This window comes from Phalacrocorax aristotelis, chromosome 1 (assembly GCF_949628215.1).
Source record: "Phalacrocorax aristotelis chromosome 1, bGulAri2.1, whole genome shotgun sequence".
Classification (NCBI taxonomy): Eukaryota; Metazoa; Chordata; class Aves; order Suliformes; family Phalacrocoracidae; genus Phalacrocorax; species Phalacrocorax aristotelis.
Window position 1 is genome coordinate 17510931 of NC_134276.1, and position 24473 is coordinate 17535403.

Here is a 24473-nt window from a genome sequence, read left to right on the forward strand (position 1 = left end):
GGTCCCTCCCTTCTTCCCACCAGGGCGGGGTGCACAGGCACGGGCGGTGCCGTTCGGTCACGGCGGGGCTGAGGCGGAGGACGCGGGGGGGGGTGAGCGCCCCGCTGCCGCGGGACGGCGCTGGGGAGCGCGGCCGGCCACGCCGTGTGGCGTCGCGTCGCGGGGCCCATGGGTAGCGTGCGCTGGGCCTTCCCCTGCGCCGCCTGGCGCCCCTGCCGCGAGGAGTGGCTGCTGGCGGCGCGGCTGGTGCAGCCGGAGGAGAAGGACCGCATCGGCCAGTTTGTCTTTGCCCGCGATGCCAAAGCCGCCCTGGTACCTACCGGCGGCGCGGGGCCGGGGGGGGGGGGGGGCGCGGCGGGGGGCGGCTTCCCCTCCCTCAGGGCTGGCGGCGTCCGCCCGCGGCGGGACTCGAAAGACCGCGGCGCCCGGAGCGCTCCGTCTCGCCCCTCCCCGCGGCGGCGGCGAGGGGGGGTGGCGGCGGCGGGGCCCTGCCCTTCCGCGGGGCCGCCCAGCGCCCCGGAGGCTGCTCCGCCGAGGAGCGCCCTCTCTGCCGCCCCTCGCGGCCCTGGGGCCGGCCCGTTCCCGTGGGGACGCTAGTGTCCCTCTGCAGGGGCAGTATTGCCCAAATTTCTGACTTCTCTTAGGAAAATACGCCCCGCGAGGGCGTTTCAGGGACTTACAGAAAGTATTAATTGCCAGCCCTACTTACACCTTCATTCAGGAGGAAGAAGGATGTTTGAAGTCTGCTGTTAGTTTTTCTGAAAGGCCTCACAAGTTTTATGTCGTGATGTCAAGTTAGGAGTCAAAATCCATGTCCACGCAGTCAGTAGTGTCGTGTAGGAGAACAAAGCTGTTTTGCCAAATTCAGGTTTAAAATCTCCCATAGCAATGTGGTAGTAATGCAGACTTCTGCTAATTAGTCTGTAAGAAGTTACGCATTTTTAGCTGTTCAGTATTTCATTTAGTGCCTAAGTTAATGAATGTACTGAAAGGAAAGCTCTTGAGAGTTTTAGTGCTCAGTATGGTGTAGAAAGTATTCGTCTGTGCAATAAAGTATACTAAGTAAGTAAATAAGGTAGAGAAGGAACTATTTTGTGTGATTCTTATAGGCTGGGATTGCTTTTTATTGGGTCCTGCATTGTCTTTATGCTAATAATGATAACAAATGTATTGCATACTTGGGTCTGGTGAACTCTTGGTTAAATTTACTTGACACAGACTTTTATAAAAGGGTGAAATCTAAATGCTTTGGCTAAAATACACTTTTACTGTCTATTGGCAATAATAAAACCATATTGTTTTAGGCAGGTGGTTTTCTAGTAACCGCAGATATTTTGCACACAGCAGAATAGTTCTGTATGAATTACCTCCATTTTATTTCACAGGCTGGTCGCCTGCTGATACGGAAATTAGTTGCAGAAAAGTTGTGCATACCGTGGAATGAAATACACTTACAAAGGACGTCAAAAGGAAAACCTTTCCTGGCAAATAACGTATTCAGTATCTATTCGAGTTACAACTTCAATGTCTCTCATCAAGGAGATTATGCAGTTCTTGCAGCTGAGCCTGAGCTTCAAGTTGGCATTGATATTATGAAGACTAATTTACCAGGTAATGCGTTATGGAGGCCAAAGCAGAGTCTGTAGTGTTTAAGTGCTGAACGTGTTAACATTTCCCAAAGAACCAATCTGTGTCATAGAAATTTAGTGTCATTGGAAGAGAGTGTATGGATGTATTGTGTATTTGCTTTGTTATTGTTAAATGTGCTCCTCATAGTTTATTTAGGATTTTCTGTTGTGCCAAATATGGATATGTTTCCAGTTTAGTAAAGCAGAACCTGGGAACAATAAGGTCAGGAATCCTGCTATGATACTGGCAGGACCGGCATCTGCAGATACTTTAATTACGGGTTTGCTGTCTTGTTAGGTAGAAGCAGGGACAACTTTCCAACTAGGGACAGTGGGATCTATCCCCATGAGAACTTTATAGCTTGTGACTGTGAGTGTTGCTCCCTTGTCCCATAAGTGCGGACATTGTATGTGTCAGCACCAGGCCCAATGCTGTAGCAAACTGGCATCGAAGATTTGCTATGAGTGTGCAGAAATCCTCAGTGAGAAGGGATCATGAGGGAGCATTTGAGGTGCCTCTTGTAAAAGACTAAATCTCACTAACTAGTTCTTGGCCTATTTATTTGTACAAAATGTTGCACTAACCTGACTATAGTAGTGAACCTTCAGGACCCAAATTATAAATCAGAATTGTAGCAAAATGTATTTTTAAATATAGTTTTATGAAGATAATTTAGTTCGCAAATGTTCGTCGATGCATGACAGGGTTAAAGGAGGAACATACTGGGATTTACAATTTACTGGAATTTTAGTTTTTGAGAATCGTCCTCAAACGTGTGCCCAGGTATAACAGTAATAGCTGTATTCTTAGAGAATCTCTCTTTAAAATCTTCAATTTGCCCAGCATTTTATGCTGTGAAGTAATTTGTGTAGTAAGGTAAATAATCAAATAAACCCTGACTGGATAACTTTCTCTCTGATCACTTTACACCTTTTTAATGATTATGACAAGTGTATGTTTTTGGATTGGCATGTTTAGCTAAGATGCACAGAAACTTTACTGCAATACCAAGGCAAGTTGTTCTGCTCTGTGGCTCACTTCCATCTGCTGTAGACCTTCACCATAAAGATGGTGGTCAGCAGTGCCACACTATATCTCATGGAAGACCCCACACCAGTGCAGTTCTGTATTTCGTGACAGGAACTGTAGCCTGAAGATAAGGCTGAACTGGAACAGGTACTCTTTTGAAGGGACTGCCGTGATGCATGGCCCAAATACCAGATTAAGCTTGAAGCCAGTGCTTTTATCATAGCTCTCCCAAGCAGATCAACCAAAGTGATGTCCTGGCTGTGTCCCCCTCAAACACCCCCAGCCTGTTTGCTGGGGAGGCAGAGTGACAGAGAAGGCCTTGATGCTGTGCAGACGCTGCAGATTTGGATAAAATATTGGTGTGGCACCAACACGCCTAAAAAGGCGTAGATCTAAAATACAGTGCCATACACGCTGCTATGAAAATAACTAACACCTAGACCCAGAACCCTTGGGAACATAAAATGCTGGCAGAGGATACAAGATATCCCTACCTGCATATAGGGCATGTATCAATGACTTAATTTTTCATTTTGCAAGAAAAGCTTAAAATACAAAGAACGTTTGAACATTTTGATTTTCACTATTTACCTGCTGAAACAGGACAGCTTTTTAAAATGAGTTTCATCTCAACAGACTATAGGAAAAGCAGTGAAGCCAAACTCAATTTTTAGTTAAGTAAAACCAGGGTTTAGATACAATACTCAGTTCTTAACTTCTTCGGTAGCAAGAGAGGCTCCTGCCAGTGTGTCCTAGAATTGTTGATGGCAGCAGTCATGACCTCTTACCATAAAGATGATGTTACCACATCCCCCTGCTAGGCAGCTGCACTCAGCACCTGTGTGGGTTTAATTTGCGAATATGAGCTGATGAGATTAAGTAACACTTTTGGATCTGATACAAATGGGCTTCAGTGTGTTTACCCATCGCGAGAAAAATGGTGGTTATTCTGGAGATGCTTGTGATTCCAAAGACTAAATGATGGAATTAAATTGGTGGTTTTGTAATTAAATGATACTGAAAAACAATGTATCTAGATGACCAATCTGAGACAAACTAGTGACAGATGCAGCCTGCTCGGATTCCTGAACAAGGGTCCTTTACCTACGTTTACCCTCGGCTACTTTATCCACTTCTTCCTCTTTCATCTAGGTATTTATTAGCAGAAGAAGGGGCTATTAGGGCATGGCAGTGTATCCACAATCTGAATTCATGGTGGCAAGCTTCATGGTGTATACAGAGGAGTCAAAAATGCATCGTTACAAAATTTCTGTCTTTCCTTTCCAATATCTGAAGTTCCGCAGCTAGCATAGTCTGTCCTGAAGTAATTTAGCTGTTAACAGCTTGTATACATCTTTTCTACCTTTTGATAAGGAGAGAAAGGAGCTTCAATGCTTGTCCTTATGCATAAGAAGTAACTGTTGTAAGTGTGTCAGTGCCTGGTTGTGCAATTGTTTTCTACATTATGTAACTTTACATAAATATTACTGAATTAAATAAAAAAATACCAGGTTCCAAGTTTTAAAGAGGCTTTGTTTATGGCGATACAACTTCCTTTTTGGAATTATAATTTGTATTTTTTGGAAAAGAAATCTGATAGTAATGAAAACTTAGTAATTTTATGTGGGAAAGCGAGCCAGTAAATAAGCAATATTAAGGATAGACTTTTAAATTATAGTCTCTGTAATATGAACTAAATCTAACAGTTGTTTTCACTTAATTTTTTTCTGAGAAAGATTTTTGTCTTAGTAGAATTACCTGGAACTGCTTCTACTGCTGTGCTGTGTATATATAACCTCAACTCTACCAGTAGTGTTTTATCTGATAGTTCCACTAAGCGGTGCTCTTACCCTGCAGTTGCTAAGTACATTATATTTCTAAGAGTGAATCCACTATAAAACTCTTTCTCTGGAATCGGTACAAGGACAAAATGTTCCCTATGTACAAAGTACATTACAGTAGGGTTTTTTGGTTGTTGTTTTTTTTGTTTGGTTAATGGTTTTTTGGGGGGGTTTGTTTGTTTGGTTGGTTTTTTGGGTTTGGTTTATTTTTGCAAATGCTTGTTTAAATACAAAGTACTTCATCTTATGATGTTGTCAAGAGAATCTTGATTAAGGTCTCCAGTATTATAGGTCTTACATTCCTTTATTGTTCAACCAGTGAAGAAAATATGCAGTGCAAATATACAAGAGAGTATCATGAAGCTGAAAGTTTTGAGTAATATGCAATTAAATTGCGTGTTAGCATGTAACAAGGAGACCTGGTGCACATAAACATTTTATGTCACTTCTTAATCTGTGCTGTCTATTTTTGCTATTTTTGTTTTATTTATGTGCAATAAGAAGCTGCCTGTTTCCATATTACTTTTGCCGTATTATTAAAATCTGAACAATGAAACTGCTGCGAGACATAGCTTTCTTGGAAGCTGAAGGCAGGCCACACAAGAAGCTATTCTTAGCAGTGCAAATAGAGACAATTCTACAAAAGTTCCACAGGTATGCAGTGGTTTATCACCTTTTTTCCTGTATTCAGATATTGACCTACATAATGTAGTGGTGGTAGAAAAGGAAAATGTCGTCTTTAGGTATTGTGTCAGCTTGGTTTAAGTTGTGTGTGGGATGTTGATTTACCAGTCACTTAAACCCTGTAAAGCAGAACATTTTCAGAGACTTAGGAAATAATTATAGCTTAACAAAGATTGCTCTGAGTACTTGAAAAAAGTTTAGATCTGAGGCTCAGGAGCTTCCCTGCTGCGCAAGTGAAATTCATTTCATTAATGTAATTTTTTAGCTTAAGATGGAGTTACAAAGGTAAATAAATTAACAGTTCATTTCTGATCTTTCATAACCAGCCTGCCATCTTATCTATTGCATTACAGTTACTTTGATCCCTACATCTCCAATCTTAATGCAATTGCTGAATTAAATATTTGACATGCTGTAAAATTAGCTTTTCTCACTAATCTTTCAGTTTTATGCTAGGTTTGCTTGTGAAAAGTCACCAAAGGGTAAATTTTCTGCATGTAAATTTTACAGAAAATTAATTTTATCTAAAAATACTTCCTGACATGCTTTTCCTATAAGGTAGACTATTATGTATTAACACCTGATTGTTTGAAACTGTTTTCCTCTGAGGCAAATAAATGTAAACAGAAGTTAACTCATTTTTCTCTTTTTATTCTCATTATTTTGTCATTCAGGTGAGATAATACAAGAGACGATAGAGGTCTTCAAATCAGAGATATATCACACATGAATCAGAGTAGCTGAATACCATACTTCAGTCTAACTAGTGGAGGAAAGCTCTCTCTCTAGCCAGTTATAAACTTTGTGCAGTTTCTTTTGGTAGTCATAAAGTAAATGGAGAGTTAGGCACACCTACATCATAGTTAAGATATTTAGCATGTCTTTTATCTAGCAGCCATGTTCAAGTTTTTGAACCTGTAACGCTTTTTTAATTGCTGCTTTTCAGCTTTTGCAGTAAGAATTTCTTGTCCTAGAAAGAAATGACAAAATAGATTGTTCTTTTGAGTTCTTTTGTCCTTCTTAAGATGCCTGAACTTTACCTTAAGCAAAGTTTTAATTGATTTTGTTTTTATTGTTGTATTTCAGTAAATCTCATAGCAGCAATCAGCATCTGATCTTTTACTACAAGAGATATGCCGTATTATTAGCTAATGGTACATCTGTAGATATCACAGAATCACAGAATCCCAGGTTGGAAGGGACCTCAGGGATCATCTAGTCCAACCTTTCTGGGAAAAGCACAGTCTAAATAAGATGGCCCAGCACCCTGTCCAGACGACTCTTGAAGGTGTCCAACGTGGCTGAGTCAACCACTTCCCTGGGGAGATTATTCCAACGGTTGACTGTCCTCACTGTGAAAAATTTCCCTCTCCTGTCCAATCGGAATCTCCCCAAGAGCAACTTGTGTCCATTCCCCCTTGTTCCGTGTGACTCCATGTAAAAAGGGAGTCTCCATCTTCTTTGTAGCTACCCCTTAAGTACTGGTACATGGTGATGAGATGCCCTCTGAGCCTCCTTTTCTCAAGGCAAAACAAACCCAGTTCTCCCAGCCTATCCTCATATGGCAGCTTCCCAGTCCTTGGGTCATCTTGGTGGCCCTTCTCTGGACCCCTTCCAGCCTGTCCACATCCTTTTTGTAGAGCGGGGACCAGAACTGTACACAGTGCTCCAGGTGTGGCCTGACAAGCGCTGAGTAGAGTGCAATGATGACTTTCTCTCTGCTGGTGATGCCCTTTTTGATGCAACCCAGCATCCTGTTGGCCTTCTTGGCCGCAGCAGCCACTGTTTGCTCATGTTGAGCTTTCTGTCCACCAGGACCCCCAGGTCCCTTTCCACAGAGTTGCTCTCCAGCCAGGTGGATCCCGGTCTGTACTGCCAAGATATGTAGATGTGCTGTTTGGGATGAAGAAATTAACGAAGGACTTAGGTTAAATGTTACTTCTAATTGATTAAGGAAGTCAGTATAAAAATGAAAACAGATCATTTTTAGATGTAGTGTTCAAATAGCTAGCTAGTATTCCTGCTGAATTAATGAATCATAGTGGTCATATGCCCTTACACTGAGTAAACAAGGAGGAATTTCTTTGTTCTTGTTCTATTTGAAAATGGGAGGAAACAGCCATCTTAAACATACTCTTCCAGAATACATATTAAATAGCAGTTCCATCATTATGCTCTATTTAGGCACATTTCTAACACTGTTTTAACCTGGAATTACATCACATTTATAAAAACACTTGCACATTCTGGTAATTGATTAAGCACCAATGCTTGATAAACTGTGAAAGGAAAATTTGATATTGTGATTGAATCTTCTCTTTGAGGGGAAATTGTTTCTTTCTAAAAAGCCTATCTTAGTCCCTTAAGATTGCTTTTCAATAGGAAAACAGAAAACCATTTGGATTAAAATAGAAACTGACAGCAAAATATAGAACAGTAAAAATGAACTTGTGGAGAATATATATGCTTAAGATGAGGGATAAATTAAAAATTAAGAAAGCAAAAAACTTAAACCAGCAGCTTTTAATAAAAATAAGAGGTGGAACAAAGAGAAACTATAAGAATGCTTGTCTGGTTTTTGGTTTGTTCTGTTTGGGGTTGTTGCATTTTTGGGGGAGGGGAGGGGGTGGGGTGAGGGGTATCTGTCTGTGGTTTTTTGTTGTTGTTGTTTTTTCAGGAGTATCTTTCTGCACACTGAATTTACAATAATCACAATTTATTCCTTAATTGGTCTTTGGGGAAATTAAGTTATACATTCAAAATGAGGGGCTAAAGAGAATTAATTTTTATTTTAATTTTTTTAACAAAACTAGAATGACTTCTCAGTCCACACTAATGGCAGTTTGCTTTGTCTTTCCAAATTAAGGAAGTCTAGCAGAAAGATGTTACAGGAAGGCTGAGGTTAAGTAATTATTATGTGGGTATTAATTTGCTTTTTGAAGAGTTTCTTGCTAACATTGCCCATATCCAATAGCTTCAGCTCTACAAATACATGTATTTGTTTCAAGAGTTGGACAATAGAAGCTGTTTTTATTCTGTGTTGTCAAAAGCTTATTTGGGTCTTGTCTGTGCAAGAATTGTGGCAGATCTGCAGGTTTTTAGGTTGACATATGGAATGGTAGCAACTTATCTTAAATATTTAACTTCTCCCCTGAGTAACTGAAAAAAAATAGTAGTGTCAGTTGGATTTCCCTGCCATATTTTCCTTTCTAAAAGAAATTCTGATGTTTAACAAGGCAAATATTTTTATATTTTCTCACTAAAGGTGACAGGTTGCTGTTGTCATGTCAGGTTTTCAGGAAAGTTTAGGACCAGGAGACCATTGCTACTTCTATAAGTAACTGTTTTCTTGCCTTAAATTAGATTGGTGCTGTAAGTTCTCAGCATTCATGCCTGTATGTGCTACGTTGCATTTTGATGGAAAATCCAACCTTGTGGTGTGTTAAAAAATTGTTACTTGCCCTCTGTAGTTTTCCTTGTCTGTTCATCAGAATTGTTGGCTTTTGCATTAAATAAGTATATCCTTTTCCTAGCAAAAAATGATTCACAAAAACATAGCAAACACTTGGAGGTAGTATCTAAAGAGCGGATATAACTGATGCAGGTGAATGGACCATTGAAGTTCATTAGTTTTTCAGTTGTGGGCCATGCTCTGCTTTTGCTATGTTGCAATACATTTATCGTCCTCTTTCATCTTTTCTTGTATAGCCTGTTGGTTGGATAAAAGTCAGCTCTTGCAGTGGCTGGTCTGGAGCTATGCAGAAGCTGATTTGTGTGTTGACAGGGGGGAAGGATGCACGTGCTGAATGGCTAGCTGACTGCTGTCTCTTCTCTGTGGGAAGACCAAACAAAATATGCTGGGTTTTCACTGTCAAGAGGGCCAAACAGTCTTTCACTTGCTAGCAAGCCAAACAAATGGCTTTACAAGGGCATTTTGAAAGCATGTTCTTACATGGTTACTTTCACTGTTATATAGGAGAGATCGATTCCCAAATTTAAAACACTAATGCTTCTTCCGTCACCTTGCAGGGTTGTTTTGGTTTTTTTTTTTTTTTTTGCTTTGTTTTGAAGGGGGGGAAAGAAAGACAGTGTATACACAGGAGTAGGGATGTTTTAAGTGTGAAAATTATAAAGGACTTTTTTACTGCGTCTGGCTCTAAGATTCTTGTTTTGGGACAGCCTTCTGTGCAGTATCCTGTCTTCTGCCATCACAGGGAACTCTGTTGTTCAGTGGCTTTGTTACTGCAATAGGATATCGTGATGTGGAAGGACATAGGCCCAGAGTGTATGTCTCTCAATATTGAGGACCATTTCCACACCAAACAGTGAATACTGAATGTAGACCTCTCATAGGACTCTGTTCAGAGAACCCAGCTCAATCTGAAACAGCTTGTGCTTTCTAAGGTCACGAGGCTTCCTATGGGGAAAAAAAATAGCGTTAGTCAAATGAAGGAGGTGTTAGGAAGTGTGAATCATATAGTCAAATTCATATGGAAGATGAAGATGACTTAGGTACTGAGAATTGGCTTCTTTCCCCCTCTTTTATCCAATATAACATTTATATACTAAGTACCAAGATGAACCCAGTGCACTCCCAGGTTTTACAGTGGTACTAGTTTCTTCGAGATAGGAATACTCTCCCTATAATCACATTTTCACTAAAGTACCTACCCTTTCGTACTACTGTTATTGCAATACTTTTATGGTTCGGTAGCAACCATTGCAATACCATATGGGTGATGTTGTTTTGCAGTATATCTGATTCAATGCAAAGATAGAACTGGGTGTCATCCCCTTTGTGCTGGAATTTTCTCTCTACGCATTTCACAGCAGGCCCATATATACATACCTACTTATATATATACGCATGCATGCATATATATACACATGCATACCAGTATATATCTGTGAATATGTATGTATATAAATATATATGCTTTTTTAATATACATATATATGAATATGTGTGTGTAGATATATATGTACACACACACATGTACATTGTGTAGTGTGAGAGTTAATCTGATTTCACTGGAGATATGAAGTGATCCAATTTTGATGTTGGGTTATCATCCTTATAGTAGTGTGCTTTTACTTGTCTATTTTCTGCAAATACTATATTGTATTAAGTGGTAGATTTTCTTCAAATATGTATTTCTAAGCAAAGGATTAATTGTCAAAGCTTTCAGTCAATATAATCCTTTTGTATGTGTAGAAAGGCCCTCTAGTTACTTTATGTCATAAAATATAATAAAATAAGAGATCTGATGGCTTGGTAGTACTACTATAGTATAAGGCTTTAGAAGGTCAGGCACATATCTTATGTGTACGCTATTGCACTAGCAACACCCTGAGGTTTTTGTTGTTTGTTTGTTGTTTGTTTTTTTTTAAAGAGTAACAGAAGATCTAGCTCCATTAAAACATACTATGTTCCCCAATGTCTGTTACCCTTAAAGAGATCTGAGCATGTTTAACTATTTTTTACTTCTGTAGTTTTGTCCTCACCACTTACAACCACAATGGCTTTACAGAAGAAAGTCTTATTTTTATATTTATTTAGATTTTGGGCTTTTGAGTTTATTTTTAGTGTGATGCATCATCACCTCATGAGTGTTGAAAGGAAGTAGAGTTCCTGCTGTTCTGACAAAATAAAACGATTGCTTTAACTGTTTGATATGTTCTATAATGGAAAACTGATTAAAATGCCATTTTCATGGGGTAATTTTCCTTTTTGCTGGAATACTGTGGCTACCTGGAGCTCTTCTAGCTGCAGTCATATAACCTTTGACATAGACAAATGAAGAAGGTGTTATTATTACTCATGATCTTCTTTACTATTACTGTTTAGTTGTAAGTACGTACTTTTCATTTAAAGAATTTGGGTTCCTGGATGATCTTAGTGACTAAGACCCTGTGTATTTTAAATACTTCTATTTTCTCTGCTCAGAAGCAAGCTAAAATCATGCACTTGCACCCAGGTGTGATTATGTCGGTAAGCTCTTCAACGGCAGCTGTATCTTACAGTTGAGTACTTGGTATAGAAAGCATGTAAAATTATGCTGAAGTCTGAATAAAATTTGAGAGGACATGGCATTTTTTGTATTTTCAGAATGAATGATAAAAAGCATGTATCTGTTGCAGACCATGTACCACCTGTAAACTGATCACATGTGACATATCCAGTTAATAGCTTGTGACTTTTCTTAACTTTTTTTTATCCGAGCCATACCTGGGTCAAAATTGCTATTTCTTCAATACAGTTTTGGAGGTAGAGCTATCTCAGAACCACAGAATCCCAGGTTGGAAGGGACCTCAGGGATCATCTAGTCCAACCTTTCTGGGAAAAGCACAGTCTAAATAAGATGGCCCAGCACCCTGTCCAGACGACTCTTGAAGGTGTCCAACGTGGCCGAGTCAACCACTTCCCTGGGGAGATTATTCCAATGGTTGACTGTCCTCAGTGTGAAAAATTTCCCTCTCCTGTCCAATCGGAATCTCCCCAAGAGCAACTTGTGTCCGTTCCCCCTTGTTCCGTGTGACTCCATGTAAAAAGGGAGTCTCCATCTTCTTTGTAGCTACCCCTTAAGTACTGGTACATGGTGATGAGATGCCCTCTGAGCCTCCTTTTCTCAAGGCAAAACAAACCCAGTTCTCCCAGCCTATTCTCATATGGCAGCTTCCCAGTCCTTGGATCATCTTGGTGGCCCTTCTCTGGACCCCTTCCAGCCTGTCCACATCCTTTTTGTAGAGCCAGGACCAGAACTGCACACAGTGCTCCAGGTGTGGCCTGACAAGCACTGAGTAGAGCGAGATAATGATTTCTTTCTCTCTGCTGGTGATGCCCTTTTTGATGCAACCCAGCATCCTGTTGGCCTTCTTGGCCGCAGCAGCACACTGTTCACTCATGTTGAGCTTTCTGTCCTCCAGGACCCCCAGGTCCCTTTCCACAGGGAAAAAACTTTCTTTTGTTTAACATTCACTATCAGGGCAGCTTGCTTAAATATTCATCACTGCTGTTAGTCACAGTAATGCAATTGAAACATCAGCAATTCCTCTAATATTGCAAAGACAACGATCCTAACTGCAGCGGAACTATGAAACATTATCAAATTATGTCAGTCTTTTTATGGCTTTTCCATTTTTACAGTGTGGGAAATCTTCAGTAATTCAAAGGAGGCAACCTCAAATTTTCTGACATTTTACAGTAAATGCTGCTTCTCTGAGGTACACCAAGATAAAACATATCGTCAGTAGTTACATGACAAGAATGGATGTTTAACATATATATCACTGGGACAATTGCAGGATAATGGCAGGAAGGGGAGAGGTCACAGAATGCAAATCCAATTTCCAATTCACACTAAAGCTGTGTGAGCTAATAGAGTTAAAAAACATGCTCCGTTAATTTTCTATCTGGTTCTTCTAAGTTAGTCATTTATCTAGCTAATTTTTTGCCCTGTGTTGTCAGTTTCTAAACATCTGTACAAGGGTTAATTGGTATTAATAAACAATTAGGTCGTGGGCATCTGTTGCAGAAGAAATGTTTTCTCTGTATGAATTTACAGTGTTTTTCTTTAAAGATAGTAAAATATGATCAAATATGACTTGTGTCCTACACCAAAAGGATTGTCAGCTCAAGACTCCAGAACCCAAAACTTATTCATCCTATACAGTTTGTTAGTTTGCAGGATTTATAGCTGGCCTGTGTTTCATGTTAAGTAGATTGACCTGTTCGTACTTCAGTCACTGGTTTTGCTAGGTAGTACGTTTCACATTGTCACTAGGCCCATTTGACATCTGAAAGTAAATTGATATGCATTGATTAGATATTAGTTCTTGATCACTGACCTCTTCCTTTCATGCAGTTCAAGGCAGTCAGGAGTCTGTTGGCATTCTGGGGTTTGGGTTTTTTTGTTTGGTTGGTTTGCGTTTTTCATGGGGTTAGCTGATCAATGAGCGGGCAGTGGTAGTTTTTAGCTTTTAATTTCCATAGTTTTGGATATAGACCACAGTATAAGCTAGTTAGTTTGTATCTGACCGAAACAATTTGGAGACTGGCAAACTGGTAAAAACTGAAGTGAGGAAGGTCAGTCATCTGTTCTTCTCACTATTTTTGAGAAGGCACGTCATGATTTTAATAAATTCAGGTACAACAGGACAATTACTACCTTTGTTAAATTTACATTGTATTACTGAAGCTGATTTATGACTGACCTGATGTTTAGTGTAAACAAAATACCAGTATGAAGATTTCTGTATTAGCCTTATGGATAGTAGTCTTCACTATTAATAGCATCATAATTTACATGGATCTTAATTCTGATTGTCTTTTGTCTTCCTACAAATGCAGCTTGTTTGGCTTTTTTATCAGGTAGAAAAATGCAGAAAAGTTACCCCATATCTATCAATTTTCTCAAATAGAAGTAGGGAATATAGCATGTCTTCTTATTCTTCAGTCCTATCCTCCTACCCCCTTGTCATGTTAATAAATTTTGTGCCATTGGCTCTGTTGAAATGTTGAAATGCACTCTCTCCGTTCCCTATAGAATCTAAATCAGCATTTTTTATCTTTTTTTTTTTTTCCCCCCCCAACCTTTTATCCCGTATTTTCATAGATTTTCTCCTATGACAATTTTTATTCTCTTAGAGAAAACCAGGAAAAGGTGTGTGGCTGTTCTTTCAGAGTTTTAATAGTTGATGGCTTATGATTAATGGGAAAAGATATACATTGCCATCTGTGGAACACGCTTCCTGTTTTTCTCTGCTTCCAACTCCACTTATTTTTCAAATCTCATATGAAAACATGTCTTATCTCTCTTAGGTATTCCTAAAATCACAAAATTGAATTTATTCCATTTCAGTGATGAGCCCCCACCTAGTTAAATGCTTGACCAATCAGAGAAACATTGTGCAATTTCCCAAAGCTCACCAATTTAAATAAGTAATTTACATACATGAATATTTTTTCTGAAGTACACACATTGTGAATTACAGGAATCCCACTTTTCCACTGAGATGAGCAAGATTACTGTAAGTACTTTGGATTTATTGGAGTCAGAATCTAAGTTCTGACTCTTCAGAAGCTGTAAATATGACTTACAAGAAGGAATATTTGAAATGCAGTTTGGAGCATTTCAATTAGATTTTTCCACACAGTTGTATCCCAGGCTACTTTTTCGGCTCAACATTTAAGTGCTTTTTTTAATAATCCTGAACACTGGCAAAGGAGTGCTAGATCATATTAGCAAGGGCTCAGTACTGTGTGAACCCATCTGTGTGACATCTGCTCTGGCGCTTGTTAGTGTATGGATGTTTAGAAGCACAGAGAGATCAGATGTGCTGTTTTCTACAACCTGCATAGGCATATCTTTAAATACTCCTTTTTCTTTACTGCTGCGAGTTAAAGAAGAAACAGTAGTACAATTACATAAGTTTCAATGAGTGTCTGGCCTTATTATTGTTCATTGAAAACATAAAGGCAGAAAGTATTCCTGGGATGATGTGTTACATGTGTGCATTACAATAAAAGCATTTGTTCCTTCAGAGAGTCTGTTTTTCAAGTTTTTACTGTCAGTTCATTTTCCACATGCTTGTCTAGATCATAGATCTTTTTTTGACAACTTTTTTTAGAATTTGCTCTTAGAAAAATACTAAAGTCTGCGTGCATTAAGGATTTTAGAGCATTTATGTACCAGAATTCCACCTGCATAAATACATACATGTACACTGCAGCCAAATTTCTCTTAGAAAATCGGTATCATCTTGTGGAGAAGAAGAAACCACTGCATAGTGAAGTGCAGATAGTAAGTTCACATTTTTAGTTAGTTAACAAAAGTCTGAAGGTAAACCCAAAACCTATGAGAACATTTATCATGTTATGTCATTTTTGTGGTGAATACTTTGCAAGTCTTGTGGAAGATCCTCTGAAATTTTTAGAAGTACTTTAAAGAATAGTTCAATACGTCAGGTTGATAACTCTTATAAATACTTCTTTGTCTTGCCTTTATTTCCTATGAGTTCTACTTGCAATCCAGTTTCTTTTGTATTCTCTTATGTGGTCTCTGTATTTTCCTTGTAGAAAATATTGTGGCTTCATGAAGATCATTAAAATATTGGGGCACACTTTTTTCTTTTTTCACTTAAATTTTATGTAGTAGACTTTGAGATTACCAAAAATGTTTAGTATTTTTCCTAAACTTCTCCGAGAGAAACATACAGGCAGTAAACACAGGAGGAAGAATACTTAAGAAGGTCTTTAGAAAGTTATCAGCAGAAGAGGAAGCTCTGTTGTTCAGCAAAGAACTCAGCTGAAAGGTGAATAACTGGTACCCTGTCTTGGCCTGTGTCTCAGATGATATCTGTAGACTATACCGCATGTAATCCAAAATTGTATCCAAAAGAGTTCTTATGTCTAAAGTATATATACTGGAATAATCTGGCATGAAATCTCTCTGCTGTTTTTTTAATGAAATACAAATATTTTGTAAACTAGAACTGGGATTATTAATGAATTGAAATGCTCACAGAAATAAGTTCAAGTCTTTGTGTAATTGTTGATAGGTGAGTTTATTTCTGAAACAGTTTGCAAATGAGAGGAAATTTAGAAATGCAAATTTAAAACCAACTGAATAATTGCAATATGAGACTTGTTCCCATTCCATCAAAGGAAGTTTGTGTAAATTGTGGTGAGTATGTTTGAAGCTTTTTTGCTCAGAGTAAAAATAAAAGATGTAGCGTCTAAAAGAAAACCTTCTACTGCTTCCAGTTTTGCCCCCTCCTCATCCCCCAAGTCATGAGAAACATGGGAACATTGAGGAGGGCTTAGTGAAGGGCCACCATGGTGATTAGAGTGTTAGGGAACTTGACCTGTGTAAAAATGTTGATGGAGCTGGGTTTGCTGAGCATGAAGAGGGGATCTGAGGAGGGGAACCTAATCACAGTCTGTGTGCAAGGTAGCTGTCTTCATGAGGGTGCACAGGGACAGGGCAAAAGGCAACAGACTCTGGTTGCTTCAGAGGAAATCCTGTCTGGAGAAAAAGAAAAACCTAATTCTTTACTAAGAGAACAGTAAAACACTGGAATAATTTGCCTGAAGAAGCGGTGAAAGACTCTGCTTGACAGGGCCATGAGTTACTGAATATAAGGCTCTGTTTTCAGTGGAAGATTGGACCAGACGGTCTCGAGAGAAATTTTCCAACCTAAGTTTTTTCCATGATTCTGTGAATTTGTCTTTCTCTGATATTCAAATATGGAGAAGTGGACTGGGTAGTCTGTGGTACTGCTAGTGTTTTGTGGAGAGTAATAGTCCTGGCTCCTCTAATCTCATCCATTTGTCAATAAAGCAACTACGCTGTATTAAGTAGGAAACGGGAGGAAGGGCAGTTCAGGAGAAAGCAGTGCCTGAGCTTTTCAGAGGAGAGATGTGACAGACAGCTGGAATGGAGGGGAAAGTACTGTGTAAATTTGAACATAAGCATCAAGAAGGGTAGCAGAGCAGTTGAAAGAAGGGGTAAGTAAGGTATGAAATGGTGGTAGTATATGGGTTTGATGTACACTTGGTATACTAAACAGTTTAAGTATGGAGCATAATCACCATGCATGATAAAGTTTGAAATGGCAGAAGGACTGGCAATGCTGGAGGCATTATATGCCTCTAGCTGCTGAAGGTAGTGTAGCGTGAATAGTCTTGGATAGTCTTCTCTGGTAGCGTGAATAGCACTGGGCTCTTGAAAGCAAGAGAACTTTCTGAAAGTAATGAAGGAGGAAAGGTACACCAGGAGATTCTGGAATGTTTTGTAGTTTGAATCACCTGAAGAGGCTGGTGCCTCACCGCTGTTGTCTTAAATACTTGAGAGAAAAAGATAAAGTGGATAGTTTGCAGCAGGTGTTAAGAGAGTTATTTGATCATAAAATGGGCCATATAAACTCAGAGAAATGAAAGACAATAACCTTTCTCCAAGTTGAACAAATGTGTGTTATTTTTCATTGTTTCAGGAAGGTTGGACTGTCTAAGTAGATGGATATTTCATTTGCCTTGGTAATCTGTCAAAACATCCTTGACATTGTGGTTGCTTTTCTTTTTCAGTATCATCATTTTCTCCAGAGAGGAAAGTTAGTTCTGTCCTTAGATTGTTATGGATCATTCCATTAGCTGACTACTGCAACTGTCAACAAAATTTCTGTCTTAAGAGGTTTCCTTCACTCTAGTCTATAAATGAAATTGAGGGGATCTCTGAAATGTCACTGCCAGGTCTTGTGTGATGTGTACACTATGTCAGATTACACTTTGCAATATGATCTGGAAGTTGTCAGAATACCTGAACGTGTGCTTTAGTGTGACATTATTTCATTCAGATCAATTATTACTGCTGCAAATACCTGTTTTTATTTACCACTTGGATATCTGTAGAAGATAACCACTTTATAGAGAAGGGTTAATACCCTTATCCCTGGTTTAAGATGAGGAACATGAGGGTAGAGAAGTTCCTTGCCCATAGTCACTCATAGAATCAGTGGCAGAGCTAGGGTTAGAATCTGCATCTTTGTTAAGCGATTATTTAGTGATGGGTTGTTAAAAGCAGCGTGGTATTGGGAGGAGAGACTATGTTTTGTATTAACTATGATTAATGTTTTCTTTTTAATATGAACATTGCATAACCTATGAAAAAAATTTTGTCTCAATGTGTGGAATTGTCTCTATCCAGATTTTTATTATCCCTACTAAAGAAAATAGATTGCTTTCTGCCATTGTCTGTTTAGCCAGCTGTAAGCCCTATTGGACAGACTGCATGGTATACTGATTAATGATATAGGCTATGGGTGATTAGCCAAGCATGTAATGAGGTCCACAGCTTCCAGTGTATTATAGAAATGCCATTGATCAATATAACCACACAGTCTGTAGTGTCTTCTGCAAAGTAAATTCAGACTAGTGGAGAAAAGTGGTGTAGCCCCTGAAGAGCTGCTGCAGTGCTACACAACTGTGCTTGTTTTTAGAGGAGACTTAAATTAAATCTGAGGATTTGAAGGTTTGGTGGTTTTCTTTTTTTCTTTGATCTCTTTCTTACTGTGATTATGGGCATCTCACCACCCTGATTTTTCTTGCAGAATAAATCCTAAAGACGTGCTTAAAAAAGTGTTTCTTCTGTATCCCAGCATCCAAGGGCAGGAGGCAGAATAGCTTGATGAATTCTGACAAACAGCATGGTGTTTTATAAAATGTTACTAGATCAAAATGTCAAAGACTGCACATGCTACTTTCCTGGCTGAATATAGATATTTTTTTAATATAACATTAGAACTAATTAAATACTTTCCATTTTAGAGAAAGCTGAAAATATGTAGTATGTTTATGACTTTCATCTCACATTTTTAATGCTGTAATTCTGCTGTAGGAATGGCTTTTTTCATACTGTGTCCTGAACTGTCATCGTCATCACTGCTTCAAGGCTATATAAATTCAGATTGTAGAGCAGAGTTCCCTCATAATTTTTTTCATATGAGTTTTTTCTAGATCAATAACATGAGGTAATTAATTTGCTTATTATTACTAGTCTATTAAAATTTCTGTAAATATCTCTTTCTAATTTATAGGTAGTAGCTCAATTCCAAATTTCTTTCACATCATGAAGCGACAGTTTACTGAAACAGAGTGGGGTGTAATCAAGTCTATGGGTAATGAATGGATGCAGCTGGATATGTTTCATCGGCACTGGGTAATGCTTTTTTTTTCTATTTAAAGACTGCAGTGCTGTAACCTGCGTGTTCTCTTTTGATATATTCTGTTATTATTTTCATTATGGTAAAATTGTATACTTTTTGTAGTTACATGTTCATGTGGACATAATATTTTAATGGGTTTTATCTTTTAGTGATTTTTTTAATGTCTGAATAACTTTAAGAATCAGTACAGCTGACATTTCTGGAAGGATTTATGACTAGTTTTAAACACGTACCCAGAACAAGATAAAAAAGGGTTCATATATGTATGTGCCACTTGATAATTCCAGTTGCATGTTCATTATAATGCAGCAAGTTAAGCTAGGTATTGACAGCGCTGATAACTTTTTCTCTTGATAATTGCATCAGTCTACCCTCACATTTACAGTAGTGTAAGTCTTACATTTATTTGGTCTACTCTGTTTGCTCAGAAGTAATGTTTATGGAGCAGTTTGAAAAACAGCCAGATGAATAAAATACATTCATTCTGTGTTATAGGCCTTAAAGGAAAGCTTCTTAAAGGCTGTTGGAGTTGGAATTGGCTTTAACTTGCAAAGAATTGAATTTAACGTGTCCCCATTGCAGCTGGAAATAGGGAAGGTGTATAAGGAGACAAAAATGCTTCTGGATGGAGATAAAGAAGAAGAGTGGATGTTTGAGGTGAGAAATATTAAAATTTGGTTTTGCAATAGTGATAGTCTCAACACCCTATGGTTGCATTGTACATTTGCTTTTTTTAATTGCAGCTTCACGCCTTTATTCTGTATAATTACATTGAACATATATCAATCAAAACTTAGGATATAAATTCACAGCATTTTTAAGTATTTCTGACATTTGGAAAAACACCCCAGAGATACATTCATTATAACAGCTTCTTTTTTTTTTTTTTTTTCTGTTCCTGGGGTATATTTCTTGCACTCTGTGAAATTTAGCCTAGGGTGTGCTGGAAGTTCACTGATGCATACTCAGACTTGACTTCTGAACAGTGCCTAAGACATTAAAGTTCTTCATCAGATGGTCTAGAGTGAGACTAGTAGTTAACTAACACCATTAGTTAGTGTTTATATTCAGTGTTTGAAATGGAGGAGGTGTCTTCAGCTCCTTTGGGTTTCTTCTTGTCCATACAAGCTGGAGGAAACATCTGCTTTTGTGGGTTTGGAGTTACAGTGTGCTGATTGGCTGCTGTCTGTGGGAATGGAGAGATGCAAAAGGAAAACTTGCTTTTGCTTAATTGGAATGTTAGTTTGGGCTCAATCTTCTATCTGAGTGTTGGGGTTTAGGTTTTTGTTTGTTTTTTCTTTTTGAAAGTTAATGAGACTTATCACCAAAACATCTATCCTGTTAGATTAGGTAGAAAATTATGAATAGCATCTAATGTAGTTTAAAGGGTGTAGAGAGAAAGAACTGATAGGGACATGGTTTAGTGGTGGACTTGGCAGTGTTAGGTTAATAGTTGGACTTCATGATCTTAAGGGTCTTTTCCAGCCTAAATGATTCTATGAATCTATGCAATGATCTGAAATTATTTCATTACCCTAAGAAACCAAGCTTTTAAAAATGTTAAACAAATCACAATACCATTTCTCTGCACCTCAGAGGCACTCTCATTCAACCGCTTAAAACAAAGGAAGAAATGCAAAAGACCTTGTGACTTTAAAATTTTCTCCAAAGGGCACCTTGTTCCAGTCCGGCCATAACTTTGTGCAGCTGGTATATAGCTGACTAGCAATTCAAAGAATACATGCTTTGTGAAATTGCAAAATAGTCAAGCACACTTTTCAATAAGAGTACTCAGTTTCCAGTATGCGTTTACATTTTGAAAATGTCTACATTGTTGGAGACAACTGTTCCAGCAGAGCTTGTCTAAATGGCAAATTTCTGCTGTATGCTTGTTTTGTGTAGTATAAAAGCTACATGTATGGTATGCATGAAATAAACAGAATGAACGTACCAGTAACATTTAACTTGTAGCATAAGTTGACCTCTTCACAGTTCATTCCTTTCAGAATTTCTACCCACATTCAATTTAGTGTTATTTTAAAAGTCTACCCATACTATATCAGCCCTCTTAATGAGATTGCCGTACTAGAAATTGAGTATGTCATGAAATTCACTAGTTGGAATTATAGACTGGCCAAAGAAAACCTTAGGAAAGACTGTGACTCATAACAGAATGCTTTCTGTAGTAATATGAACAGCGTACCATTGTCAAGGAAGCATCTACCTCTTTCAGCTGACTTCTGGAACTCTTAATTTTGGTCTTTGATAAGCCTGTAGTTGATTGGCTAAAATAGCCTGAAGATTATGATGTAGGTAGCTCCCTGTATTACTGAAAAGCTTTATAATTATTAGATTTTTCCATATTACTTAGTAATTAATGATAAAAGCTTAATTTAATTTTTGTCCGAGGAATGTCTCTTCTTCCATGCTTGCCCTCCTGCTTCCCAAGAGCACAGCCTTATAATGAGACAGATTGTAGTATTTCAAAGAGAAGATTTATTATCAAGTTTTGTTTAAATACAAGTTCAATTGGGATATAATTTCATTTAAATATCAACGCTTATTAAAACAAAATTGAAAAAAATAATTAGACTTTCACTTACCAATCCCCAGCCTAAAATTAAGCATCACTTTACTTTTTTGTCTTCTCGAAAGTTTCTTTCAGTTTTGTGCCCATTTTCTTACTTAGAAAAATCTTGGTTTGTTTCATTATTTTCCCTTGAGACAAATTCTTGAAACAACTTTTTAACTGAAAACACTAATTTTCAGAAATCCGGAAGAGTCACCCAATAGAAGTCATTAAGGATCACCTGTAAGACTGCATATTACTGGTATAGTGGTTTCTGTGTGTTCCCTGTTGTGCTGAGTTTGCTTGAGTGAACTTTTTCTATTAAATAAAAAAAAAGATATAATGATCTCACTTTTACTCTTCAGATCTGCCTATATCTTTATGATAGGAGGTCAGCAAAGAGAGCAAGGCTGTTTAAAATCCAGTTATCACATATTGTGGATTGTCTTACTTCTGTTTTAAAGAGAATCTAATTTACCAAAAAAAGAAGAGTAATAAAGGGGATTTTACCCATTTAAATTACACAAAATATTCTGAAATCTCCTTCAGAAAGTACCATGTAATGTGAAAGAAGCAACTTACAAGCATAAAGACTAGAAAAAGATTTACCGTCTTCTACTTGTCATGACTAAAAGTTAAAGAGAAGTGCTAGTGAATCACAGTAAATCAAAGTTGACACTGTTCAGACACCCTGTAACTGTTCACAACAAGAGCAAAGCCTGTTCATATTGGAGATTTAATTTTTTTAATGTTGTAGTTGGATGTTTGCGGTCCCTTTATCAAGGGTTTAGTTTTGTTCAAAGTGTCTTTCTGCTCTTCCACTCCTCATATATTTTTGAGATTGGATAGAAGGCAGTAGCTCAGAAACAGCCTGTTATTGTTTGATATTGATGGATTGTTTTAGCTTTAGGCACTTGTTTTCGTATAGTACTCCTGAGATTGCTACTCAGATTCCCTCCAACTGTTTTGGAATGAGTAGGAGAAAAAATACTGTAAAACATAATTTAAAAACATAAATTTAATTTTAAGATATGTCTGCTATGTGTGTTAAATATGATTTATTCACGTAGGCAGTGCATACTTTCCTCATTTTAAAAAGGTGAATTTATTTAGTAATAATTAGAAGTTTACTAGCCCAGTGAAGAGTGAGACAATATTTGTGTCAGCATGTATTTAGGATGGAGTTGTCATTCTGATGATGATTATTATTATTATTATGGATAATTCTATATGCTCCGTTTACTTCCTTTGAAGAAAATAAATTTTCAGAATGAAGTACCAGTTAATTTCAATAAAAGTGAAAGAAGTTGATAACAATTATGACAAGTTTTATAATTTAAAGGGATAAACATAAGTGTATAATATATATCTGTAGCAGATGTGATATGTGGAAAAAAAAATCCTAATTACTGATTTGCAAAATGTTAAGTGTATTTGTGACTCCTTGTTGGTCAGTTTTGTACAGTTATTCAGGAAGAATAGCTAGGCAGCACTTATTGGAACTTATATTAAAGAAGAATCTTAAATGAGACATAAGACAGTTCTGTTCTGATCCCTACCTCAATTTTGTATACAACCAGTTTACAAAGGAAGCACCCAATTTATCCTAAACCTCACTTGGGGATTAAGAATCACCTGGCGTCACTGCTGCTACACAAGTGTTTGCATTTTTTCACAACAGAAATTTGCTTGGTTTGTCTATCTGCAAATACGTTACTTCCAGAATATGAATTTCAAACTGAGATTACCTGGGTCAGTTTGAAGCATATCAACATCAATTACTGAATTAAGTAACTGTAGTGGAATTTTTCACCTTCAGTAAGATAAGTTAATCCTGTTGTATTGTAATGAATAGGAATGAAAACTTACTTCTAAGACTAGCTAATCCACCTGGATTCACACAGCAATCAGTTCTGCTGGCTGGGAAAGTGGAGTTTCCTCATAGGCTGTCTGTTGCTGAGTGAATCCAGAATGATTTGAATCCCAGACACATCATTCTGCTGAGCCATTGAAATGAGGTCATTATAAGTGTGTGCCTGTAGCTTGAACAGGTCTTGTAACACTTTTGGTTCTGTGCAAGGAAAAAAAGATTTTGATCCATATTATGTTTTCTGATTTTTAGACAGGAATCTTAACAAAACAAACTCTGCCTCAGAGGGATTCTGTATGATTGTCCTCTTTCCCTTTTTGTTTAATCATCTATTTCCATTTAAGAAGTTGGATTTATTTTGTAAGCTGGTACAGCAGTATCTCCAGATGAATAGGGAAGCAAGCTGATCTGCTGGGGTTTTTTTATGGTTTCAGTGTCTTTCATTAACTGCATACCTGAAGGTTTTTGCTGGCTGCTGGTAGGGGCTGGGAAGGATCTCCTTCCCTTTTGTATTTGGTTTGCATTTACATTTCTCTGAAGCAGCAATGATAAGATGAAGGGCCTAGTTTGTTATGTTTTATTGTAAGACGCTGAAAACTTTTGTGACCACAGAGGATACGTGAAGTAAGTGAGGTGGAAATTCAGCTGGCAAAAAATTATGTTACTGACAATATGTAAAAGATTTTATCTATAATATGTTTTTAGTTGCACAAACAAGAAGTAATACATAAGCTCAGTTTTGGGCCCCTCAGTACAAGAAGGACATTGAGATGTTGGAGCCTGTCCAGAGAAGGGCAACGAAGCTGGTGAAGGGTCTGGAGAGCAGGTCTTATGGGGAGAGGTTGAGGGACCTGGGGGGTTGTTTAGCCTGGAGAAGAGGGGGCTGAGGGGAGACCTTATTGCTACCTGAAAGGAGGTGGTTGTGAGGTGGGTGTTGGTCTCTTCTCCCATGTTACTATTGATAGAACAAGAGGAAATGGCCTCAAGCTGCACCGGGGAAGTTTAGGTTGGATATTAGGAAAAATTTCTTCACTGAAAGAGTGGTCAGGCATTGGAACAAGCTGACCAGAGAGGTGGTGGAGTCACGATCCCTGGAGGTATTTAAAAGATGTATCGATGTGGCATTTCA

At 38.1% G+C, this 24473-nt stretch overlaps 1 protein-coding gene across 6 annotated transcripts in view; it reads left to right on the forward strand.

Annotated features, from left to right (window-relative positions):
• The first annotated feature begins 83 nt into the window (after positions 1 to 83).
• AASDHPPT (aminoadipate-semialdehyde dehydrogenase-phosphopantetheinyl transferase) overlaps positions 84 to 24473 on the forward strand; it is a 51332-nt gene continuing 26942 nt past the window's right edge. For 4 of the 6 annotated variants that reach the window (XM_075082168.1, XM_075082187.1, XM_075082178.1 and 1 more), the window contains exons 1-4: positions 84 to 312; positions 1386 to 1611; positions 18777 to 18898; positions 19401 to 19562. In XM_075082168.1, coding sequence (XP_074938269.1) covers positions 169 to 312; positions 1386 to 1611; positions 18777 to 18898; positions 19401 to 19562 — 654 coding nt within the window. In that variant the 5' untranslated portion in view covers positions 84 to 168. The remainder of the gene's footprint in view (positions 313 to 1385; positions 1612 to 18776; positions 18899 to 19400; positions 19563 to 24473) is intronic. The other 2 variants (XM_075082197.1, XM_075082216.1) reach the window with 1 other exon arrangement.